Raw genomic sequence first — 25,787 nt, forward strand, 5'->3', positions numbered from 1 at the left:
AAAATATACATGCAACTACATTTTATGTTCAGCTTTATGCAATAAAACATACATATAGTTATGTAGCTACTACAATAATATGTACTAAATATGTATGCGACTAATAATATGTATTATCCACAGTGCTTACCACACGTGCCTGATTTCATAAAGACGATAGCGACAACAGCCACATTAACAAACGGCATTTTCCTTGGAACAACAACGTCTCGGGAGTTGCTGTTGTGTTCTGCTAATTCCAACCTTTCCAAAGACGCGTCGTCGTCTTCTGTAAAAAAATGAAACATATCTTTTCCTATTGCTCCATGTACCCAACTCATTCGCCTCTCTGCCATCTCCTATTACGTTTGTTTTCTTTCCATTCCGTTCCGTTAAAGCTAAAGCTGAAGCCTTGATGCGGCAACTGCTTGGCCACATATGTACATATGTATGTATGCTGTTGCTTGTTTAACAACCAGATTAGATGCAGCAGCAATAACAACTACCGCCTATTGTACAACACGATAACATGCGTTGTCGGCATCTTTTGACCCGACCACAAACATTTTTGTTCACTACTTAGTCCAGGTCGATAATACGAGTATTACAAAAAATTTGTTCACCGCTTCAGTTGATAACTGAACCATTTTCAATTTCTGCATTTCGATTACATGCCATTCCAGTGTTGTGAAATTTCGATCAACGATCAGATTTCAATTTTGGATATTCATGAGTGCTGTAGTTATTTGGTGCATTGAAGAGAGCCTGGAAATTAGAGTTCACATTGTGAAATCTCGTCTGGCAGCAGCATTTTGGGCAACAGGAAACGGAAATGGGCTAAGCATTTCCTTTCTGCAACGTGTGTGAAATGAATTTGCAAGCTAATCAAAAGCTGATGAATTGAATTGGAAGTGGAAGTACATTTAGAGCTCCAAACTGGATGCACTCGCAATGCATTTGGCCTCTAATCAGCCGCAACCGCTGCTGTTGGAGCTGTTGCAATTGTTGCTGCTGCCGCTTCACTGATAATTGCATGGTCAGTGGCAGTGGGTGAGAGTGTGAGGGGGATGGCTGAATTTAAATGCAACTCTCTTTCTCTCGCTCTATCCCCCTGCCAAACGTATGATCTAATAGGGCGTGAAATTTGAAAGCTATTGCGTAGCAAAATTCATGTGTGCCAAATTGTAGCGTGTGATGTTAGAGGGAGGAGAAGAGTGGTCAGAGGTGGGGGCTAAAGAAACACATTGCATGCAACATTTCAACTTTTCCATAGTCAGGCCAAAAAACTAGCATCGTGTCCAGCTCGCCCCGTTTCGGGCTGACCTTCGGGTTCATCCTGCGGCTCACGTTTATTGATGGTAAAATTTAATTTCCTGCCAAAACCAAAAAACGATTTACATAAAAGAAACTAGGCAACAACTTGGAAATTGTCTATTTGGGCAAGCTTAAAGTTATTTATTAGTAAAACTACACAAAAGTATTATATAAATATTGATATACAAAAAGTGGCGGAGTTAGACTTCGTTATCAGGTCACAATAACCATAATAAAAAGAGCCCCACAATCAAGCGTCTCAAGAAATCGAAAGAGCGGCAGCAGCAACAACACGATTGCAACAATGTGGCAAATGACCGGCAACAAATGTTCTCAATGGCTTGTCACCCCAAACAATGAACAGCAATTCGAGACACCCGCTCCCCTTACCCACCCCCCTCAGTCAATATGAACCACAGCACACTCTTGGAATGTCAACGACGCAGAGGAAAGCAGAGAATACAACAACAACAGCATCAGCTGCGACATAAACCTTAAAGGTAAAGGCAATGATGGCTGAGTGTGCCCAAATGACCCAGAACTTGCCACACTATGGCGTCTAATGGTGAGCGGGCGAGTGGGTGGCTAGCTTGCCAACTTTGATGTTTTTACTCAATGCTAAACTGACCACCAGCAAAAAGCTCTTAAATAACAGCATAACAGCGTACTCTCTGTCGAGTGTAAAAATATATTCGAGCAATTCTTGTTTATAACAGAATATAAGAGTTTCGGTGAGCATGCCATCATATAAGTGCAAATCCGTAAACAGCCAATCAAGTTCACATGTTATTTCAAATTTAACGGCGCAGAAAGACGGTTAACATAGGCAACGAAGGGGAAATAGCAACAGTCAAGAGAGAACGTTAGGAATAGCAAATTAAGAGAATTCTACAGAACTTGTCTTATCGACCGACCACCACTACAGAAAAAAATGCAATGTTAACACAATTTTTGTTTTGTTATTACTAGATTTCATTTATATAGAATGTAAATAAAAATTATTCAAATAAATTAATAAAAACTATATTTATTTGGGTACGATATGCTGCTTGGCTCGATTGTGTCTATCGATAACTAGCTTATTTAATTTTCACACTTCAGAAAAAATCAGCAGAAACTAATAGACACAAAACCGAAGTGTTGATGTGAAAAATTATAATTTGTAAAATTTGATTAAAGAACAATAATTATAATAATTATATGAATTTCCATAATTTTGCTGCGAGATATATCGATATATCAGAAACATCGATGCCCCGATAGTGCCAGCACCAACAAACCAGAAACAATTGACGCAAAACAATTTCAGACAGAAGAGTGGAATTAATTAATCCAGAAATGGAATCGGACAAAATCAAACAGAAATATTCTGTTGTATTTCGCTGCACGGTGACCAAATGCTCATACACAACAAAGCGACTCTTCAACCTGCAACGCCATGCGAAAACGCACACAAAAGAGCATTGGCGCTCCAAGAGATTCCCTTGTCCCTGTTGCGCTTATGCTGCTGCAACTCGAGCTCATCTCCGACGACACATGGCAAACAAGCATCCAACGGAAGACATCTCAGCTCACGATCTAACTGTCCTTTCCTACGAGGAAGTGGAACAAATGGAGCGCAAGCATGAGGAGTCACAAGTCAAGGAAGAGAAATCCGAGTTCATCGAGGGTCCCGTTACAGTGCTGCAAATGGTCACTCCGCTAAGTCCGCAGACGGAACCGTTACCGGGTGAAATGTACTGCAATGTTACGTTGGAGGGCGAAGCATTCAGACTGATTCCAGTGGCCTTGCTTCCCGCCGAAGAAGTCAAAGCGGAGCTTTAACAAGGACAGAGATAGGCGTCCTCTGCCATCCAATAAATAAGGAAGATCGATCCTTGCAGGTGAAGCTCAAAGTCTGATATACACATATTATATAGAATAAATAATTTTAGATTTGTAGGCCACAATACTGAAGTCTGAAACTTGGAGCATTAATCAACAGCGGCAACCGTTATTTGTGCAGATGTAACTAGTCAGGACATGGGAAAGTCAGAATAAAACCATCCGGAATAGGAGACTCATGTCAGGATTTCTGAAGAGGTTGGGATTACAACATGGTGCAAGTTGTCTCTAAAAGATCACCAATCATTTTAAAGTGAATGGGAAAATATAAAATTAGAAGTAAAATTATTCCAAAACCATAAAGAGGAATATTCAACTTATTCAAAGACATAAATAAATGAATTCTGTGTAAAAATTATATTTATTGTCCTCTAGTTATATTAGATTAAACTATTAATGTATCTGACAATTGCTTTGAATTAAGTTTAATTTATTAACATTTTATTACATTCATCTATTAAAAAATATTCTTTACATGATAGATCACAATATTAATATAATTTGTAAATTTAAAAATTTATTTTATGATGTATATATTGGATAAATATATGAATTTTGTTTGAAAACTCGCATAATTTACGTTCTTACTGTTACTGTTAACTAACAACATTTTTGGTATAGCAATAACATGGTTATGTAGAAATCTAACATGTCCAACTGTTTAAAAATATACTTATTATCTGCACAAAACAGACTTGAGCACAACACACCTATTGCTCTTCGCTGCAAAATGCTCTTTACATTCACACACAGCGATTATGCGTACAAGAGAGTATAAGAGTCCGAATGTTGTGGTTAAATAATGCCATTTTGAGTATAACAGTGGCACTCCAGGTCGTCGTTATAAGAGTTGGTTGATATTAGTCTGAAAACGACTTTGACTTGGAACGGTTGGTGTCAGCGCGTTGCGCTATGTTAGCGGCCAAATCGTGTGCGAGTGAAACGGCAATATCGAAGAAGTGTTAAAGAGTGGGTGTGCAAAGCGGGCAGCAAATGTAAAACGAAATAGCGGTGCATACGCATGTTAAAGCGCCGAGTGCAACTAAATCATGTATCAAATGCAATAATATTTCAATTAGCTACGCTGCAAAATTGAAATTATCAATATTTGATTGTTGTCAAGTGCTGCAGCCGAAGCAAAAGCTAACAAATATTAAGTGTAGTGCAAAAACAAAAACCGGTTCGCCTCTGCAGCAGCAGCAGCAGTAACAACAACAACAAGAGCAAACCAAATCAAAAGCAAAGCAAAGCAAAGTAAAGGAAGGCAAAGGCATCGAAAGAATTTTTGTTGCTCTCTGTGTTCGGAGTGCGTGTGTGTATGAGAGAGTTCGTATCGAGTTTGTGTTTGTGTGCGAGTCTTGTGGTCCAGCAGCAGCATCTTTCTCTGACTGCCCAAAAGAAAAGGCAGTAGGAAAAGGCAGTTTGCGTCGCTGCCGGCAACGCTGTTGGCCGTTTTGTGATTTGTTTTTGGGCCCGGCTGAAGAATTCGTTGTAGCCTTAGCGCAAACCTGTTCCCTGCTGCAACATCAGCATCAGCAGTCGACTTCAAATGACGGCAGCAGCAAAAACAAAAACCAAAACAACACCAACACAACAAAACAGCAAAAAAAAGTGGCACAAGTGAAAATTCCTGCGTTGTGTGTGTGTGATTTTTTTTTGACAGTCTTCACCAAAAGTGAAAATCAATTTGCTGAGTGTGCGCGGGCTGACCAAAAAAAGAGAGCAAATAAGCAAGAGAGAGTGTGTCCGATAGAGAGAGAGAGAGAGAGCAAGAAAGAATACGCAGCTTCGTCCTTTGCGGGACACGAATAATAACCCAACCAGGCGAGAGCGAGAGCGAGAAAGCGAACGAAAACTTAACGAAAAATCTACCGACTGCCGATAACAACAATAATACAGGACGAATACAAAGCAAAAAGTAAACAAATTGCCGCCCCACAAAAGCTGCCAGGAAAACAACAACAACAACAACTGCTAATCAAAAGGTCAGTATCCAGTTTCGTGGGTGACCATAAACTCCCCAACTCAAGCAACTCAAGAAAGAAAAGAGAAATCAAAAAGAAAAAAAAAGGATGGTAAATACTTTTAGGATGAATAACAGTATAAACTTGCATTAAAGTCAGCTTATTTTACTTAATTTATATTGTACATACTTAAGAATGAAATTAATGGAAGCAAGGTAGCCAATCAATTAGGTATATGAGCCATTAAACCCTTTAATGCCACCTGCACATGGTCATCCTAATTAAGTATCTTTGGCATAACGCTTATTCATCCATTCATTGCATTGCACGCTTATTCTTGACGTTATCGCACCTATTATAGACTATAGTATGACTACGACTTCTACTACTACTTTTTATTGCTCTTCTATTGACCTTCGCTTGTGCTTTTATGGCGCCAGCATAAAATGGAGATAAGGCCAAATGTGCGAAGCGATAGAATTGCAAACTTTGGGTTTTTTATTCTTTTCTTTTCTCTTCTTTGTTTAATTGCGAGAGCAAACACTTCAAATTGCCCGATTGCAGTTCTTGGGCATAATTTGCAATTATAAATCAGGTTTTCGAGGGGCATCTCTTGCTCTTCTCATTGTTTATTTACTTTTTGTTTCGCTTGCATAACTGTGACAATTTTACAATATTGGCGTGCCAACTCATAATAATCGTAGTTAAGTGAATGTACAATTATTATTTCACGCTCTTATCAGATAGGCATAAACCTATGTTCCGTCGAGCCAAATACAATCATGAAAACACGTAACGTTCGTCGCTTAGTTTCGGTGAAGAATTTTCGTCTCACCAGACCCGCTAACTAACACGTACATTGGACCAGTGTGACCAGACCAGATCAAAGCAACAGAGATTAGTAAGCAGAAAAATTTATCGAGTCTTGAGACAGTGACTCAATGAAATATATGCTCGCCAAAAATAATTAGAATACAGTAGACGCTAAAAAAATTGTAGCCACTTTGTTTTTAAGTAATTCTAGTTCCTAAAAAACTCAAATTTCCAATTTTTTATACCCGCTACCCATAGGGTAGAAGGGTATTATAACTTTGTGCCGGCAGGAAATGTATGTAACAGGTAGAAGGAGGCATCTCCGACCCTATAAAGTATATATATTCTTGATCAGCGTCAACAGCCGAGACGATATAGCCATGTCCGTCTGTCCGTCTGTGTGTCTGTCCGTCTGTCCGTATGAAACACTGGATCTCAGAAACTATAAGAGATAGAGCTATATTTTTCGACAGCATTTGTTATGTTTGCACGCAGATCAAGTTTGTTTCAAATTTTTGCCACGCCCACTTCCGCCCCTGCAAATCAAAAAAATCGAATAACAAGCGTAATTTTAAAACTAGAGTTCCGAATTTTGGTATATACAATAATAATAATAATAACTATAGTATTTATGATTTCTGAAAATTTGGTTGCGATCAGATAAAAATTGTCGAAGTTATTAAAGAAATACTTTTGTATGGGCAAAAACGCCTACTTACTGGGGGTCTTAGTTACTTTGTCTGACAATCTGGTATATTGTGCCGTCTATGGTATATTTTGAATACGGTACTATGTCGATATACCAAATATACCATTCGGTATATTTTTAATATTTTTGCAGTATATTTGGTATATTTTGAGAAAATACCGCAAAATATATTTCTTTTATTCAAAATGGGTAGCGGGTATCTCACAGTCGAGTACACTCGACTGTAGGTTTCTTACTTGTTTTATGTAATATATTTATATTACATATTTATTTATATTATTTGTAGTATTCTGTTTTTCATCTCGCTCATATAATGTGTTTCTCCAATTGTTTACAAATCGATTCTAAAATCTGGATGATGGAATTTTTTGAAAGCTTCTACTGAGTTGAAATTAGAAGTTTGTCTAATTTCATCATATGCAGTATCTTATTATTTTATTTACATTTGTGGCCCACAAATTGACAAATGTGAACACTCAATTTGCGCATTTCACCAAATTTGCATAAATTTATCAACCAGACACCAAAATAGTAGAAATCAAAATTGACTTTTATGGTCAGTCGGAGAAACAACCGATTTTGATTTATTTAATGAGCAAAAATTGTCGGCCGTAGGCGGCAACAACAACAACACCAACAACAACAACAGCAGATTCCAAGATGTGAGATTTGGGCACAGTTTGCTTAGGTGGTTCAGAGCGGTCAGCTTTTTTTTGACTTCTCGATATGATTTCTGTGCCGCGTTCGCTGAAAGCTCTACAAATTTAAAGCAATTTTCGGCGTCGCTTTTTGGGGTCAATTAAATTAGACGACGCAAAGTCGTCGACAGCGGCGAATTGCTTGAATTTTTGTAACTAGTTATTAAAATACAGTATAACATCGTTGTGAAGAATTCTCAAAAAGCATGGCGAATTAATTTTTAAGCTAATTTACATACCCAAAACGCCATTTAAAATGTTTGTAACACATTTCTGTTTAGCAGAGCAGAAATATTTAGATTTTTACTGCTTTGTTTACGAAATTTTTAAACGAAAGTTGGAAAAGTGCAAAGAGAAAAGAACTCTAATAGAACAACTGAGCGATAAGGTTGTTTTATAGCTAGTTATTAACCTAACATATTAATAATTTTTAGAATTTCCCAACAATATTAATCACTTGAACTCCTTTCGTAGCGCTTTGTGCGTTATTTTTATTGGCTTGGCGCACTTTATTGTGCTTATTAATTTATTTTACTTGTATTATTTGAGCTTTTCTTAAGTTGCACAACTCATTGAAGCTAATTATGCTAAAGTTGGAGGCTTTTCCTTTTGTGCTAAGCGATTTTCTTTTCACTTTGGCTGCTCTTTTTGTGTTTCGCCGCTTCTATTGCCTCTTTAATGCCTTTCGGGCTAATCATACTTGAGTTTTTCTAGGAAAGTTCTCTGGCAACTTGCATTCATCATACAAACAAAAGTTTTCTCGGCGCATAAAAAATAATGGAGAATAGGGAAAAAGTGCCATAACGCATACACACGCATACACAGACGCAGGCTCACGCACACTCCGACATACAAAGAACAACAAAACAACAGAAAAAATCGATTTAAAACAGATGATTTGACATCCGGCGCCTCTCTTGAGATATGTATCCGTATCTTTGTGGTACAACGCACACTCCACCACCAGAAACCAGCAGAAGCCCGAACTGAAGCACAAGTTGAACCATTACCAGAACCAGGTCCAGGCTGAGGCACAAGCTGAGGCATATTTCACAGGCAGTTAAGATGTCTACACAAGGCAAAAAGAGAGACAGAGAGAAGGAGAGAGAGAGAATGAGAAAAGAGGAGGCACAATTTCGCATCTCACAACAGCTGTGACTGTGACCATATCTGGGAAGTGTTGTTGTCCGACCCGGGCAGCAGCCACGAATGATTCGTGAGTGTTTTTCTCTGACTGTGTGCTCAGAGCTGGGATGTTTTTTTGGGGGGAGCTTGCCATTCGGCTGGTGTCTTATCATTAACACGATGTCCTAACGCTGTGCCTGATGTGCATTTAATGAGCAAATGATTAGCATTTTCCGCATTTTCACTGGTGCGCCTCGAAAAGCCTTTTAAGTAGTTTTGCATTCCGTTAGCAGCGCATAAATTTCCACTGCTTTTGGCAAGTTAATTGAACTGTCAGACGCCAGTCCAAGCACTTACTTTATTGGCCTTCTATTTCTGTTAATAGTTCGGACATTTGCCTCTGCCTTCCGCCTTCAGCCATCAGCCTATTCGCTGCACTGATAGCTGCTGATAAGGCTTTGCACAATCGATGGGCCACGTGTGCGGTTGCTTATGCGATTTATTGTGCGGTGCACGTGATGCTCCGAGTGTTGTGGCTGTGGGGCAACCCCAAAGCCTTTAAGAGCACACAATTAATGATGGGCAATGCGAAAGATGATCTGATTTATGAACAAGCAGATTAAAAAAGGGGCAAAATAAAAGGAATACCTTAAGTAGAAAAGATAGCACAACTAGAAAGGTCGATTTTTATTGAAAGTCACCCCATATTCTTGTCTACCTAGCTTAAGCTAGATAATAATTATTATTGGGTTTGCAGACATTAGGAACATTTTCAAGTTTGCAGCCTTTAGACTGAATACTCTTTTGCTTTAGAATAGATAACTTTATCTAGATATAATCCACAGTAGTAGAGTATCCTTTTAACATCAAGCATGCCTTTAGTTTTTAAATTAATCCTATCTTAGAATCAAATACTTTAATATTTTTTTGATGTTTTAAGTTGGTATATTTTAACAATAACACCAAACTGTTTTAATTTTATTGAAAATGGTTAGCTTTTCTATAAAATAAATTTATCAGAAAAACAGAAATTTCAAGCAAATTTAATTAATCATCATCCATTAATTTGTTGGCTAAATATTTGAACATATTTTGCGTGCTCAGAAATTCAGAAAATAATTGCATAATTATCCTTAATAGTTGATGAATCCTTGTGCTAATTTCTTGTTTGCTCTTTCAAACATATTTCAATAGCAGTTCACTTCAATACAAACGGAAATGTGCAGAAGCCGTCAAGTTCCTCTCGGTGAAAATCAAAGTTCGAACTATTAACCATCGCACAATGCCAAGCCCTAGAACCGCAAGAGTCCCTCCACCTTTCCTCCCGTCCCTCCATCATCTGCCTTCACACCCAGCTTTCCGGTAAGCGGCCCACTTATATCCTGTCCGGGGCAGTAAATGAAATTAACTTGCGGCTCTGTCCGCCATCTCTCTCTCGCTCTCTCTGTCGGTTTTTGTATGGAAATGTATGAGATTTTCAGTGGACTGCATAATGCAATTAAAAAACATTTTCTTTTGTTTTGGTTTTCCTTTAGCTTCCTCTTTGTTGCTTGCTTCCTTTCGTACGTATGGCTAACGCAAAAAGAAAAATCAATAAAAGCATGTGAAAAATGTCTCCGACCGCAATGTGCAACTACTTTGTGTACATTACTCATGCTCGACTGTAATATACTTGAACTTTAATGATATTAGAATATAAAAAAATATATAAAAATGGAAATTAATTCAATTTTGGCATTTCATTATGTTCGAGTTGAAGACTAGTTCAAACAAAGTTTTGAAAACAGGCTAAGCAAAGAATCTAGGAGTATTCCCATTCATAATTATACCCGCTACCCATAGGGTAGAAGGGTATTATAACTTTGTGCCGGCAGGAAATGTATGTAACAGGTAGAAGGAGGCATCTCCGACCCTATAAAGTATATATATTCTTGATCAGCGTCAACAGCCGAGACGATATAGCCATGTCCGTCTGTCCGTCTGTGTGTCTGTCCGTCTGTCCGTATGAAATACTGGATCTCAGAAACTATAAGAGATAGAGCTATATTTTTCGACAGCATTTGTTATGTTTGCACGCAGATCAAGTTTATTTCAAAAGTTTTCCACGCCCACTTCCGCCCCCGCAAATCAAAAAAATCGAATAACAAGCGTAATTTGAAAGCTAGAGTTGCGAATTTTGGTATAGATAATAATTACTATAGTAGTTATGATTCCTGAAAATTTTGGATCAGATAAAAAATGTCAAAGAAATACTTTTGTATGGGCAAACACGCCTACTTACTAGGGCTCTTAGTTGCCTTGGCCGACAGTCTGGTATATTGTGCTGTCTGTGGTATATTTTGAATGCGGTACTATATCGATATACCAAACATACCATTTGGTATATTTTTAGTATGTTTTCAGTATATTCGGTATATTTTGAGAAAAATACCGCAAAATATATTTCTTTTATTCAAAATGGGTAGCGGGTATCTCACAGTCGAGTACACTCGACTGTAGCTTTCTCACTTGTTTTTGTTATAGTATAAAAATCAATCTGGTACAATGAAAAATATAATAAAAATATTGAAATGAATTCAAATTGTGCATTTAATTATGATCTAGTTGAAGATTTCCTTTTAAAAAACGTTCAATTGAAATAGGAATATTTCCATTTAATAGTATAAAAATCGATCTGGTATGAGGATAAAAGACTTAGACACTTATGTATAAAGAATATAATAAATATATAAAAATTAATTACATTTTAGCATTTCATTTTAAACGAGTTAAAGGTTAATTCCAGAAAATGTATAAGCAGGGTGAATTGAAATAGAAATATTCCCATTTAATAGATGTTGTGACAGTATAAAATCAATCTGGTACAAGGATAAAATATATATGCACCGTATGTGGGACCTAAAAACGCAAATGTGAATTGTGGGCGTAATGTGTGTGTGTGAGTAGGGAGCGCGGTTTTACCCGTAAATGATGCACACAGAGAGCTTTTTGCATTATGAATGAGGCATAATATTACTACGGTTGATAGCAACTCGTATAGCACACAATACCCACGCGATTGAGAGTAACCTTCGGCAGGCTATCGAACCCAAATCCATGATATTACTTTGCGCTCCTCGGTATTCAGGAGGATTTGGTTCAAGCACTCGAGTATGCTCAGCTGGCTTTAAGTTATCTCATGCGACACACAGCTATAATAATAATAATAATAACAACAATCATAAAACTGGGGCTGTAATTAAGGTTGCCGCCAACTCTTTCGATTTCATTGCCTGTGTGTTGTTATTTTATCTATTTATTTATTTTATTTTTTATTTTTTTTTGCTTTAAACATCGTGTGTGGCACACATTTGTGTCGTTGATAGAAAGTCAAGAAAAATAAACTATATATAAGTAAACTGATAAGTTGCCTCATCGCAGCGACACTATCTGGCAATTTGTTTTGCCTTTGGGAATTTATTTTAATAATATTGTATAATTGTATTCACTGCTGACCGATAATGCTCTCAATTGCACGCGCTTCCCTTCGAGTCAGCGTTATGGAAAGTCGTTTCATGACCCTGGAAACTTCCCCCACACGCTTTTGGCTTGTTTGTTTTTTATCACTGCACTGCAAAGAATTATTCATGCAAATATTTGCTGTTGCTCTTGCTGTACGCATATTTTAAGGTTATTTATATTTCCTGTATATTAAAATTGTTATACTCATAAGAAACATTTTTCAGAGTACTATTTGTAGTTATTCCAAAGATGTCTGAGAGATTATTAACTCACGCTTTGTTAAACACAATAGCGTTCTTATGTACAATATATTATGTTTAATATTGGAGTAAATTGCTGTCATATAAACCTAAAATATGCGCAAAATGCTGCAAGTCATGTCCGCAGGATAAGAACGCACATCATAATTGAAGCTTGATTTCACGCAGATGCCAAAGATTGAGTTGCCAACATAATTATAAGTAAATCAATTGGCATTATTGTTGTTATTGTTGTACTCAGTACTTGTGCCAAAAAGAAACAACAACAAGAAATTACATTAAAGTTTATGAAGCTCATTAAAAGGAAGGTTGAATGTGCGTCAATGCCGTCAAATCAGCATTTTCATTTGCATGACTCGAAGTTGGGAATCCTAATGGGGCTCGTCACGCCATTTGACCAAAAGTAGCAAGCGGCAAGAGGCATGTGGCAAGTGGCGAGTGTGGTAAAATGGGAGAGTCAGTTAAGTAAAGTTTGTCCTGCTGAGTATGAGGATCCGAAGCACACGCAATGCGTTGTAATGCGGCGATTTGGCCAGACTGTAAGCAATGCCAAGCCAGCTAAGAATACGGCTAAGAAACTTTGCCAAGTTGTTGGCAGATGGGATTACGGCTGTGGCGGCTTAAGCTCAAGCTGAGCTGGCCGAAAACTTTATTGCTCGATATATTTAATTAAATTTCAGTTGAGAAACTAGTAAAAAAGCAATACAAAAGCCTCGAAAATAATTAGCAAAAAATGTATAGCTAAATAACTGCATTATTAGATTAATATTCTGCAAAATCCGCACTGCAAAACTAAGCAGAATTAAATGAAACCACTGGGAAAAGAAACAAAAACAACGTTTGTTGGCAATAATTTGTTGAAAGAGTTTTGCAACATTCCCCCCTCGTGCTAAAGAAAAAGCTTGACAAAACGCAACAAAAAGCAAACAAACAAACAAAAAAAAAACCATAAAAATAAAGAAAAAACTTATATTTTTATTTCCGTTGCTTAAGTGCAACTAAATTACGCTAATTGTTTGACTGTGAAGAGCGTCGAGTGGTCTTGAATTATGACGGAGCAAAGAAAGCCAAGAAAAATGGTGAAAAAAAATAATCAAAGCAAAATGTTGGTGAATCAACCGAAGCGCAGGAAAACTCGGCAAAGAAAAGTTTACCATAATAAAAACTTAATAAATTATATAAAACTTGCTGATGAATTTCCCGGCGTTGCTTTCAATTTTGTTTAGAAAGTGCCACCGCCGCCGCCGCCGCCACCGCAAACAAAATAAGACAATCAAATGACACTAAGTTAAAATTAAATGCCAAAAACAAAAGTAGAAGAGAGCAAAGAAAAAAATGTAACCAACGAAGAAATTAAATAAAATGGAAAACAAAATCAATGCCAGCAAAGAAAGCGAAGCTCGTGCGATGCATTGGAATTTCTATTTGAGAAGGGTGTGGCCAGGTTTTCAAAAGTTGTTTTATTGATGGATGTTTTATAAGAGAGCTGTCTATGTGTGTGCGAGTGTGAGTGGAGATCGATAGCAACACAAATATTTATGGGATCCAAAGTGAAGGACGTTTGCGTCACATCACTTGGCTCTTGTTTTGATTTAATTCAATGCGAAATGTGATGGATAAATAAATGGATCAACATGAAACTAATGACGCCGCCAGAGTTGGCATGCCCTAGAAAATAATGCAAAAAAAAAGAAACAGCGACTCGGAAATTGTTATTAATTTTTTTATGAAGACCGACCACAGCTAAAAAGTGGTTCAAATATTTCATAAGCGCGACATTTGTCAGTAAGAAATGGCGATCGAGCTACCGAAGAACACTGTGCAACAAAAGAAAAATGCATTGAATGTCTTTAATATATGGTATATTTTAAATTCAAGAAGTAAGAAAGATACCATCGAATGGCTTTGGTTGTCAATCTGGTATATTTGTTTACTCTATGGTATATTTTGAAAGTAGTACTATATTGATATACCAAAGAAAGCTTTCGTTAGTTAGTTTTTTTTTGTATTTTACCGCATTGCCTTTATTAAAAATGAGTTGCGGGTAAAAAAATTGTTAGAAGTTTGTTGAAATAATTTTTTATTAAACGATTAATTATTTTATTTCATTTTCTATGCTATAAACTAAACTGTTTCAAATGAGACGTAGTCAAGTGTAAGAATATAGGTTGACGAACGAAGACTGAAGCATAGAAGACGCAAAGGCTTAAGATGATTTCCGCGCAGCTTTTGCGACAAACTGAACGACAATCAATCAATCAAGCGCTTTGCGGCAGAGAGAGAGAGAATACATAGATGCAAAGATAATGGGGCAAAGCAGGCGAGGCGAGACGAGGGGAAAGGAAAGGAAAAAGAATGAAATTTAATAAGTACTATGGAGCTTCCGCGTTCAATGGAGACGGGATGCCAAGCAAGCAAGCGAGAAGACTGCCGACTATCAACTAGCGCCTGAAGAGGAGGACAGACAGCAGTGGGCTAAAAATAATAAACAAAAAATACAGAAAAAGAAAAACCCGTTTAGCGCCAATGGCAACAACACAAAAGAGTAAAGCAAAGAAAAATTAATAGAATATTAACGGGCTGCGTTCTGAGACCTAAAGGGCGTGGCATGCCGCAAAAGTCGAGGCGTTACTCGGTTATAAAATGCAAACAGCGACTGGCCGTTAGGCAACAGTTAGGTAACTGTAATCAATCAGTGCGGCAGGCAACTACTAATGAGGAGGAGGGGGAGGTGGAGGTGGAGAAGGCTTTTTTGCCAGGAGTTTAATTAAAAGGCAACTTCTAAGCCGCGCACACGGCCAGAAGCAGAAATATTTTCACTGAGTTAAACAACAAATTGCGTAATTCGCAGCTGCATGATAATAATAAACATAATGAAGCCAACTGAGTGGGAGGTGAAGGATGGAAAGGGGGGGCCATCGGGGAGGGTAATGCTTTAATGTTCATTATTCTGGGGCAACCCCCAGCCCCGCAGTGATTGTCAAACTGTAAACGAGTCTGTGTCTCGGCCTAGCAATTATTTTGCAGCTCATTTAACATTATTTCCCCCTCATCGAGATCCGAGTTGGATTTCGGAATTCGCATTCGAGTTTGAGAGTTTTTTGTGGCAAATTATGAAAACCACAAGATGAGGACTGTTCACAATTGTTATGATTGTGGCTGTGCCTCTAACATTTTGTGATAAATTACATATACATAATGCGTTGCGTTTCTCTCTTTCCCTCTCACTCTTTATCTGTCTCTCTCTCTCTCTCTGCTACTCCCTGGAGGCCTGGAGAAGACTCTGAGGCATGGCCAGAGAACCTCTGGGGCATATTTGTACACATGCTCGCACTCGGTCTCACACTCGCATTAAAATGCAAATCACGGCGATGGCTGCTTATAGGCCCTGGCAATTTGAGCAAAGAGGCACAGGCCAACACACACACACACTCACACACATCAGTATTTGAGATACAGATGCACGCGCGCATACAGATACAAATAGGGAGAGATACTTTTACAGATACACATGACCATTTACACGCACATAATTGTGTGTGTGTTTGTGATGGTGTGTTTTTTTTCCTTTCTTCTTCTTCGTAACAAGATTGGCTGTTGCTTAGGCCTTTGGCTTTCAGCGCGAGATTTGATTATGTGAACATGTCCGAAGGAATCGTTGAATACGAAATGTATCCGGTTACGTAGATCTTCCAGCTATAGATCTAAATTTAAGAGCTGCCAAATCAAAATATTAACTTGCCCATAATGTATACAATAATAAAATATTCTTTATTGGTTTTTTAGAAATTAAATTCACATCGTTTCGTTGAAACTCCAAGCAAACAAAAATTTATTTTCCCAAAGTTATCGCACAAACGTGTCAGTTCCCTTTGAGTGTCTGTTTTTGTTTTACCGAGAACAACATCAATCCTCTATATGAGCATATATTCAGACCCCACGACAAGTGCGTCAAAATCTTCAAACAAAAGCCTAAATGAATGAACAGTGAATCCCAGTTTCGTTGTCAACGAGTGCGTCGTTATCATCATCAACATCATCATCATCGTCGTCATCATCATCACCATCTTTGTTGAAAAGGCCTCAAATATTTGCCCAAGCGGCGTGGCATAAAATAAAAGGTACCTTTTACCTGGGTATAGAAACAGAAGAGGGGAGTTCAATAACTAACAAATAAAATAAAAGGCTATTAGGAAGGATAAACTGGGATAAATATTTGGATGGGCTTGAACGATGTGTGATTTGCATTGAATAAAACTTGTATGCTTTAGCTTAAACTTCAATTTGCTTCGTAAATATGTAATATTTATGAAATTATTATTTTAACAAGATATTAATAAGGGTTATGCTTTGTAGGAAATATATAAATATGAAATATATGTATGAGTAAAACTTGTATGCTTTTATTTTTCCTTAGATTTACTTTATTATTGTGTATGGAATAAGTGCTTTTGATGGAAAGATTTTATAATTGCAATTAAATTGCATACATTATATTTTTTATTTCGATTAAACATAAAAATATATGAAAAACGTATAAAACTAGTATGCAATACAAAAATCAGGTATATTTCGTATTCTATGGTATAATTTGAATGCATATCAGCTCGTCTTATAATATTCATGGATACATCAGCTCCTAAAACTGAATGAGTTCACTTTCAACAGCATTATCGTTGGTATATCGATATACCAAATATTGCTTTTAGTATATTTTAGTCTTTTTCGGTACTGTCACATTTCGACAATAATACTGAACTGTTTAGTTGTTAATATAATTCGAGGTACGAACTCTTCTCAAACTGCCCTCGCACGTGTGATGTATTTGTGTATTCACAAAACGAGTACGAGTACATTCATTCTTTTCTTGTTGAGTGTGGCTTGGGTCCAAACGCGACTGTGTGCGTACGTGCGTGTGTAAGTGTGTGTGTGTGTGAGTGATTGTGTGTTCAAAATGGCTGCCGTTTTGACTGAAATGAAATCGACAAGCCATCAGAATGTAATATTCGTTAGTCAAGTTAATATTATTTACGCCGTAAGGCAACGAGAGAACTGGTCTCACATACATACAAATCCCAATCCCAGTTGCAGAATTGTCGACAGAAGTTTTCCCCTGAAATTGAAACGCAAGCACTAAAAACATAAACATTGAAAAGAGCTGTGAATTGTGTTTTAGCTGAAATGAAACACGAGACTACAAAAACCAGTTGTTAAGTAAATAAATGGAATGTGGCAAGTACTTTAATCTCAAAACGTAATGGCAAATTTTGCTAAAACGAATTGAATTTAAATTAATGCAAGTTTTCAAATTTTTCAATTTTCCCAAATGAACATTCCAAAAACACAAATATCGTGTGTTCAACTTAGCAATGTTTGACTGTAATTTCGTGGAATCTTTGATTTCGGTTACGAGCTGACACATAATCTGGCCTTATATTGATTTTTTTTGGTAGCTCGTTTGTAGGCGTTGCACAAATTTTCGTACTTCCATATTTGTGCATTCCCCTTTAACGGCATTTTGTTGTTGCAATAATATTGTCGACAATTAACGTTCAATAAATAATTATTTAATATTTCTGTTTTGATATTTCCTACACAAATGATTGACAAATGATTCGACACTTGATTGATGTTCGTAAACAACAATATTCGCCCAATGTTCAGTGGGTGTAATATAACAAATCAAGCAGCTTGATGTCAGTCTATCAGTCTGTCAGTTGGAGTTGAGTAGTTGCCTATTACTTGCGAAAACAAGTTCAATGCTCAAATTGCGATCGCCTTTTTAATTTTAATCAAAACAATTAAACGCGTAAAAGTCATAAGAGGAAACAAGCTTGGGAGTTTGGGCTTGATCTCAACAGAAAACAACTTTCCTAAAGGTCGGTAACCGGTTTTCCTCGTTTCTTTTTGTTGGTCTTTTGGCATGAATCTTGTGTGTGGGGCACCAATTCGAGTGTCGATGTCTGGGCCAACATTCTCGAAGAAGGCCGAAGAAATCAATTTTGACTGCTTCATCTTTACACGTAATGTGCGTAATGTGTTCTTGGCATCATTAGAACAACCGTTTGACGGTTAGCGCCTCGGTTACATGTCCGAATACCGTTAGCACACACAACTTTTACGACTACACCTTGTTCTCGCTCTCTCTCTCACTCTCAAACTTACTTGATTCTGTGCGTCAGATGAAGGGCGGTAAATGCTCAAATTGGTGCACAGACAGACGTCTGCAACTAAATTCAATTTGTCTGTCTCAAAAGTTGAATGAACCTCAAAAAGGTCGCCCGATGGCCCCAATGCAAATATACATATATTTATATTGTTCACTTTTCGTTACTAAACTTACTTTTTGTACACAATGTATTTTTATATAAAATTAATACCAATATTTCAGATATTCGATGAATTGCAGATGCAGATACATAAGTTGAAGTTATAAAATAATATTGTGGAAAATTTTAAGGGCCAAAACTAATCAGGGGTATATTGTATGTAGTAGTATATCGATATACTAAATTTATATTACGGTTGTTTCAGTATATTAATTTGGTATATCTAAAACGGAAACTAGAATCGCCTATAAATTGTGAAAAATTTGTATTTGAAATTTTCTTTCTTATACTTATTAAACATTCGAATTTTGCATTTATTCTTATCGCTCTATACATTTCGGTATATTTCAGTATGTTATTTTTAGCATGCTTTAACTAGAATTGTTCCTAAATTGTGTAAGGTTTTTGAATTAAATTACATATTTTCTTTATACCAATTACTTTTTAGGTGTAGTGTTAAGTATCTTAAAAATGGTCGGCTCTTCGATGCTTACTTCTTTAAATTTAAATTTCGTATTTGGGTTTTTCTTTTTTATACTTATTAAACATGCCAATATTGTCTTTACTTTCATCGCTCGTCATTCGTTTTCCAAGAACTCATGCATATGAAGGCGATAGAGACAGCAATACCTGTAGAAATACAAGCATTCTCTTATTTAAGCATTCATTGGCTTATTACAATTTGGCGTTCTCCTCTTTGTTTTATCATTCTGTCTAATGTTTTTTGGGGGCAATTCTAAATTCATTCTACGATTGCTCTTTGATCGTTCATAAGTAGTCTTTACTTTCGTTTCACACACTCTTTGAAATTCCGAACCATTTCTCACGCAGCGCGTGATTTAAGTAATTTTTTATGATTTATTGTACAGTCTTTTTTCTTTTCGTTTTTCTCTCGTTTTGTTTTTATGTATATTTTATTGATTCGAAGACTGAGGCTCGACCACTTTGCTGGCTCAGCTTCTTGGATGTGTTGCCTCAGTTCCAACTCAGCGCAGGTCACCTGCCACATTTTCTTGTCGTTTGGTTTGGTTTGGTTTGGTTTCTTTTGTTGTGGGTTTTGCATGTTGCGCATATTTTCAATGCTTTCCAAGTTTTTCATGCTTTTGCATTCGAATTTGTTTATAATGCGACATTTTTTTCATTTTCGGTTTCGTTTTCAATGTATTCAAGTGTTGTTCATATCACAATCTGTTTTGTATTTGGTTTTTTTTCTTTTGCTTCGGCTTGTGGCGTATCTAAAGCTTTGATGGCTCAGCATTTACATTTCGGATTTGTATTGAAATTCATTTTAGTTATTTATGTTCAAGCTGCGCTTTTTTCTCTCTCTGTATTTTTCTTTCGAGTCACCCCTGCAACAAATGTATCGTTGATTGGCGGCCCTGAGGAGGCTCAACTGTTTTTTATTTACTGTCTTTTTATAGTAGTTGATGTTGTTGTTGCTGTTGCTTGATGTTTGTCTGGAAATTAGTTGCTCATTTCGCTTCAGAGATTGTGACAGAGAGGACCGGACGGGGGAGGAGGACCTTATGCAATTGCTACACTTTGGAATTTGCAATCTAATTGCATACACAAATTTAATTGGCAGCCTGCGAAGGATTTGATTAATTTTCAAATACATTTGAATTAATTTATTGACGATCTGTCTGTGCATTAAAAGTGCTGATGTGCATTATCGGTTCGGTTGTGCAATTATTGAGAGTGAACTAAAACTAACTAACATTCAATTGTCGAAATTGCATAATTATGTCGATAAGGCAAATTTACAACGATGCGTGTTTTATGTTTGAGCATATGTGAGTGTATGTGTGTGTGTGTGCCCATGTGTGCTTTTCAATTTGCATTAATTAAAATTGACAGGCCAAAAAAATGTTGCACACAGCTTGAAAGTTGGGCAAAACGCAACCAAAACTACAAAATGTGTGTGTGTTGAAAAGTTGCCTCAAGTGAAGGCAGAGTAAAATGCAGTCAATGATGAATGTGCCACAGCAGCAGAGAAGCATGGAAAATCCAAAAAAAAAAAGAGTTAGCGAACAAAGATAATTATATGACTAGCCTAGTGACTGGACCCGTTCTTTAAAATGCGTGAAATGGGAAAGGTCTTTAATGTGTTCTCTTCTAAATGTGTGAAGAAGTGACTGAGTTGCACTTAGTTTTGTTAAATTAATGTTCTGTTCCTTTCTCTGACTAAAAGCTTCTCCGCATGCTTCACATTCATATGTGTGAAAGCTTCACGTGCATGAGTTTATCTTGAAATCACGCATGTATTAGTGAGCTTTTAAATTGCTTAATTTCTTGTCTGTGTCTTGCGTCCGTGTGAAAGCTCAAGTGTCGCATACAACAAGCAATCAGCGAACCAGAAGCGACAATCTGCAATCGACCATCAACAAATTGAACAGACTCGTACAAATATAGTATATATGTATGTGTAAGTGTGGTGTATATGTATCACCTTCATAATTGTCAGAGGCAAATACACTTTCCAATTAAGACGCCAGTCGCATGTTGAAAATGTTTTGCCTGCGGGATAAGTACGTGTTGCAGAAATCTGCGTGACGTCTGTGACTCTCTGTAGATCTGAATCTGAAGCTGAAGCTGAGCTGCGTTGAGTATGTATCTGGGATCTGGTTGGGCAATGTGCACAACAAACACACGAGAGTACAAATGCAAAAATTAAAAAAAAAACCAAAAAAATGAAAAAAGAGTGAAAAAAGGCGACGAAACTCGCTCAACTCAACTCAAGTTTAGCCATGTGTGGGCCATATTTACAACTCACTTTGGATGCGGTTGCGGCTCTCTAGGCATGCAGTGAGAGACGCCCACATCAAGCTCAGTCTCCAACCCGAACAGACCAGGGACTAACGAGCTCAGCGGAGCACTGCAGCGTCTGCACTCGAGTACTTCATAACTCTATGTTGTTGTTGACGCTGATACTGATGCTGAGGCCCCTAACTCTGAAGTGTCGACATGAAGTCTAACAATTGCAAGCGCAGTTGTTGTACTCGTTGCTGTTGCTGTTGCTGTTGCTATAATATTTGAAGCTGTTTGTCAGTTGAGTTGTGAAATCGTTGCCAGCCACTTAAAAAATATATGTGTTAGTTTTTTGTGGTTTCAATATTATTTGTTGGCCAACAACTTATGTTCAAAATCATCGACCCACTGGCCGCATGTTCGGTGATGTTGATGGCCATGTCAAGTTCAGAGACAACATTAACAGTGAGGAAAACTCGAAACACGTTTATGTGTGATAGGGCTGCTCTCTTAATGCAGTTTCACACGAACATCAAAGATATGATAGAAATACACGCAGCGTCGTCCACAAATTATTTATATAAATTAGCACAAAAAAAGGGGCAGTTGTTGGATGTTGTTGATGATGTTGATTTGGATACATCGAGGCTGGGGGGCTGCTCTCTGTATTGCTGGGGCAAAAAGATGCAATTTTATGCGCAGACGCCTAAATTGAAAGCGACGCCAAGCGGCACCCAACGAGGCGTTCTACAGCCACCATACTAAGAGGGGGCACAGTTTGACAGTCTCTGCAACAGCAGCAGCAGCAGCAGTCTGTGCATACACACATTAGTCTATGTGTATGAACATATACTTATTTAAATACAAAGCTCTAGGCAGCTAGGGTCATTAACATGCCCATCAAAAAGCGAGACAGAAAGAACAGAGCAAGCGAGACAGATAGAGAGCGTAAACCAAACAGCAGGAAAAAGCGACAAAAGCCGTGTACTAAGAGCATGGGGCATGCAACATGAAATGCGAATGCAATGCCCCTGTGTGTGTCCGTGTGTGTGTGTGAGTTTGTGTAAATAGTCGCTCGTCAAGCTCGACCCTGCTTCAGTACAAACCAGTCTGCAATTGTGGGTGTCTGACGCCGCCTAGAAGCAGTGGGGAAGAGCACGAGGATGGGCATTCCAGCTGGCAAGGATTTGGCGAGTGGCTTCCAGCGAGTGCTGCGATAGCAATGTTTGCTGTTAGCTGTTGGCAGTACGTGTTGCAGTGGCAACTTCCAGCTGGTTAGGTTCTAAGGCTCAGATGCGGTTCAGATTCACGTTGGGGGGGTCAGAAAAGGTTTCGTTTAACTGTTGGTTTCCATTTCGCATTTTCCATTCGAGACTTAATTTCTTAGTAATTATATCGCTACACCAATATCTTTAAGAATTTCAAATATATTAATTTAAATTTAATAACGATTCTGCCAATTATTTATAAAAAGAAGAGCATAATATATTTTATATATACATACATATTAAATTACATTTTAGAATATTGAATTTCATACTTGAAACCTATAATTAATTGCCTCATTTTCTGTCTCTTTCAGGTAATTAAAATTTAATACATCAGCAAAATTCGTGGAATAAAAACAACAAAAGTTGCGATTTGGCTAAATAAATACGGCTCATTATTCAAAATGCGCAGAATGTGTTAAAAATGTGTTGCCAAAAGGTAAATAAAAATCAAACAAAGGCTATTGCTTTTTGGCCTTTTATTTGCCGGCTCGGTTAATATTTGTGTGAGCTTTTTTGTTTGGCTGAAACATGAGACCGCACTTTATGGTGGCCAATTTGTTAATGTCTCTATAGAATGCACAATAGACGATTGGGTCGCGAGTTAAAGACCTTTCGCGTTGCCTTAGAACCTAACCAACCAATTCTCTCATCGTGCTTATTATTATTATTACTGTTACTCTTTCTGTTGCTGTTGATGTTGCTGTTGCTCCGACACTTTCTTACCAAAAACATTTCCTGTTCCTAATATTGCCTAGACATGCAACAACAGTCCGACTCGAGAGTCAACTATTCATTATGTTATATACAGGGAGAAGAATGGTTATTAGCTTGATTAGTTCAGGTGATAAACACAATTTCGTAACTTTCACTACAATAGGCGGCCTAATGCCAGCAATTAACTGTTGGACTAGTTAATAGCCTGGTTGTTGCTGATTAGAGATGACGACTCTTTGCTCCACATATGTACATTTCCAGTCCATCATAATGAGATGATTGCGTACCTTTTAGCGCAGGTCATGTCAGGTCACACGTGTCCCATCATCGTGTTTAAGTTTCATTTGGTATTCAGTTGTGCAGTCGAGATTTTCAACTATCAGCGCTAAGTTGACAGGCAAACATTACAGTGAAAACTGAACACCAATCTCCATTGATTTGTGTGTGCTCAGAATTAGCATTTTGCTTTGTTTGCCTTTGCCGTAGAATGAGGAGCTACAATGGGAAATTTTGTACAGTTGGTTTACGCATGGCTGACTCGAGACTCGGAGTCGGTCTCGGAGTAGGAGTCGGGGGGCCTCTAATAGGTTCTTAAAGTGACCAAAATGAACTCGTTTGGCATGTGCCCTCTTCTTAGTGGAAGCTAAGTGCTGTCAATTAGCAGAAGGTGGGCCTAATTTTGGTGGGGGGACAACTCTTTAACAGCGGGCGGTTCTTGAGTGCTTTGACTTGGCTTATTGATGAGTCTGGTCAACTGATTTATGGATCACTTTGCGCGTTTGTCACATTTACTGCGTTGCGGGTTGCGGTCTCTATGAAGTAATGAAATGGATGAATGCATGTTTATTGGCTACAAATGAGGTTTTCAATATGGAAAACAAAGCGATTAATAACCTATCTATAATTTATTGCGTACGAAAATCAATGTATTGTATTAAGAGTGTTGAGATTTATTTATTTAATTAATGTCAACAGTCGCTTTAATTTAAAACAAACATCAAAGCAAAAGATGTTTGATTTTGATAAAGAACGTATGTACATCATTAATATTTTAATATCGTTGTTATTTTCATTAAACGCTATTTCATTTTGTACAATGCTTATATAAATATAACAAATACAAAGTTAATAGACTTTATACAAAAGCAAAACAGTGTAAAAGAGGTATTATACTAGATACTAGAATATACCAAAAGCTTTATTTGATATATTGATATTTATACCAACTCTGTATACTAAAGAAATAAAGACTCTATATCTACAGCTGTGGTTGAATATACCACAAACTATAGTTGGTATATCGACATTTATAATACGAGTATGTCGTATAGTAAAGTATTTACCAGATTGTTACACAAATTTAAATTTGCAGCCGTTTTTTTGCCATCTAACATTTTTACTTGAATATGTATAATTTGTATAATAAACCACTCATTTTTTTTTAAATGATTAATTCAATCATTGTCAAAATGTAATGCAAACTTTTCGGCTTTCAAATTTTCATACTCATTTCGTTAGCTTATGATTTGCCATCTTTTCTGTTTCTAATTTATAACTATGACTAAATTTGGTTGCGAATATTAAGAAACTCGCGTTTTCTGTATGAAAACTTACCCAACATTTTGTCAAGTTAAAAAAGTGAGTTGAATTTCGCTTATGTCAGCATTTTAGTCGACGCTTCGGTCTACTTTTTATGCGTTTCACATTTATTAAACGATCGTCTTTATTTATAAATCATTTCATTATGAGCGCTTATGTCTGAATGCGAAATATTGTATTATCTTCACAGCGAAGTGACTTATTTTTTGTCGCGTATTTTCGACGCGCTATTTCGGCATTTTTGGCACTAATTTGACAAGGTCATCGGGTGGCTTTTATCTCTCAAGTGTTTGTTGTGCGCCGTCTGCCGTCGTCTTGGGGCCGCTTTTGTTGTTTTGGTGTTAGTTGTTTATTGAAATCACGACCACGTTCACGTTCGAGTTTGAGTCGAGCTTAAATGAATTCATTTGCAGTGTTTATTTTATTTGGGTTTCTTTGGTTCGCCACATTTTTTCTTTGTGTGTGCGTAAATTATTTGCATAAACATTTGACGACTCATCTTGAGTCTTGACATAGGTGCGAAATTGTTGCTGTGAAATCTATTCATACAAATTAGTGGGTCATTTGGTGTTGACCCCAAATAAATTTGAGCTACCGCTGACAGCACAACGGATTTCCTGTTAGAAAGGCTCTGGGAGCATCTCCAGCTAGCTCTCGTTTCCTCCCGCCCCTCTGTCTGCCATTGCAATTCAAATCGATTGTCCAAACTCAGTTCGTGACTGGCAAACGACAGACAATTAACCCCACGTTGCTCAGGACTGTGGCTCTGACCCACCTGACATCCAATTCACTTTGAACTCAACCTGTCTGTCTCCCTGTCTCTCTCTTCATCGCTCTTGCGCTGTCAGTGTTGCTATCTCTTTCGCCTTCTGACGCTGA

At 37.4% G+C, this 25,787-nt stretch overlaps 2 protein-coding genes and 1 long non-coding RNA gene across 8 annotated transcripts in view; all 3 read left to right on the forward strand.

Annotated features, from left to right (window-relative positions):
• The first annotated feature begins 1,398 nt into the window (after nucleotides 1-1,398).
• Nucleotides 1,399-2,303, forward strand: LOC132792749 (uncharacterized). Its single transcript, XR_009633038.1, has 2 exons — nucleotides 1,399-2,024; nucleotides 2,103-2,303. It is a non-coding gene; the product is annotated as an uncharacterized LOC132792749 (long non-coding RNA).
• A 254-nt stretch (nucleotides 2,304-2,557) lies between these two features.
• On the forward strand, nucleotides 2,558-3,659 carry LOC132789712 (RE1-silencing transcription factor-like). Of its 2 annotated transcripts, none has more exons than XM_060797927.1 (2): nucleotides 2,558-3,176; nucleotides 3,228-3,659. In XM_060797927.1, exon 1 carries the CDS (start codon nucleotides 2,632-2,634, stop codon nucleotides 3,115-3,117), a length of 486 nt encoding a protein of 161 aa, XP_060653910.1. In that variant the 5' UTR covers nucleotides 2,558-2,631; the 3' UTR covers nucleotides 3,118-3,176; nucleotides 3,228-3,659. The 2 variants fall into 2 exon arrangements, with proteins under 2 accessions (XP_060653910.1, XP_060653909.1); XM_060797926.1 differs by having other exon boundaries at nucleotides 2,559-3,176; nucleotides 3,236-3,641.
• Nucleotides 3,660-4,035: 376 nt separating this feature from the next.
• Nucleotides 4,036-25,787, forward strand: part of LOC132794150 (SH3 and multiple ankyrin repeat domains protein 1) — a 79,520-nt gene continuing 57,768 nt past the window's right edge. For all 5 annotated transcript variants that reach the window (XM_060804413.1, XM_060804417.1, XM_060804415.1 and 2 more), the window contains exon 1: nucleotides 4,036-5,162. The gene's annotated coding sequence lies outside the window, so the exon portion shown is untranslated. The remainder of the gene's footprint in view (nucleotides 5,163-25,787) is intronic.

The sequence above is a fragment of the Drosophila nasuta genome, chromosome 3, assembly GCF_023558535.2.
Source record: "Drosophila nasuta strain 15112-1781.00 chromosome 3, ASM2355853v1, whole genome shotgun sequence".
In the NCBI taxonomy this organism is placed as follows: Eukaryota; Metazoa; Arthropoda; class Insecta; order Diptera; family Drosophilidae; genus Drosophila; species Drosophila nasuta.

What these genes read in the sequence shown, in the direction of transcription:
- LOC132789712 (XM_060797927.1), top strand. Translation starts at nt 2,632, where the DNA reads ATGGAATCGGACAAAATCAAACAGAAATATTCTGTTGTATTTCGCTGC.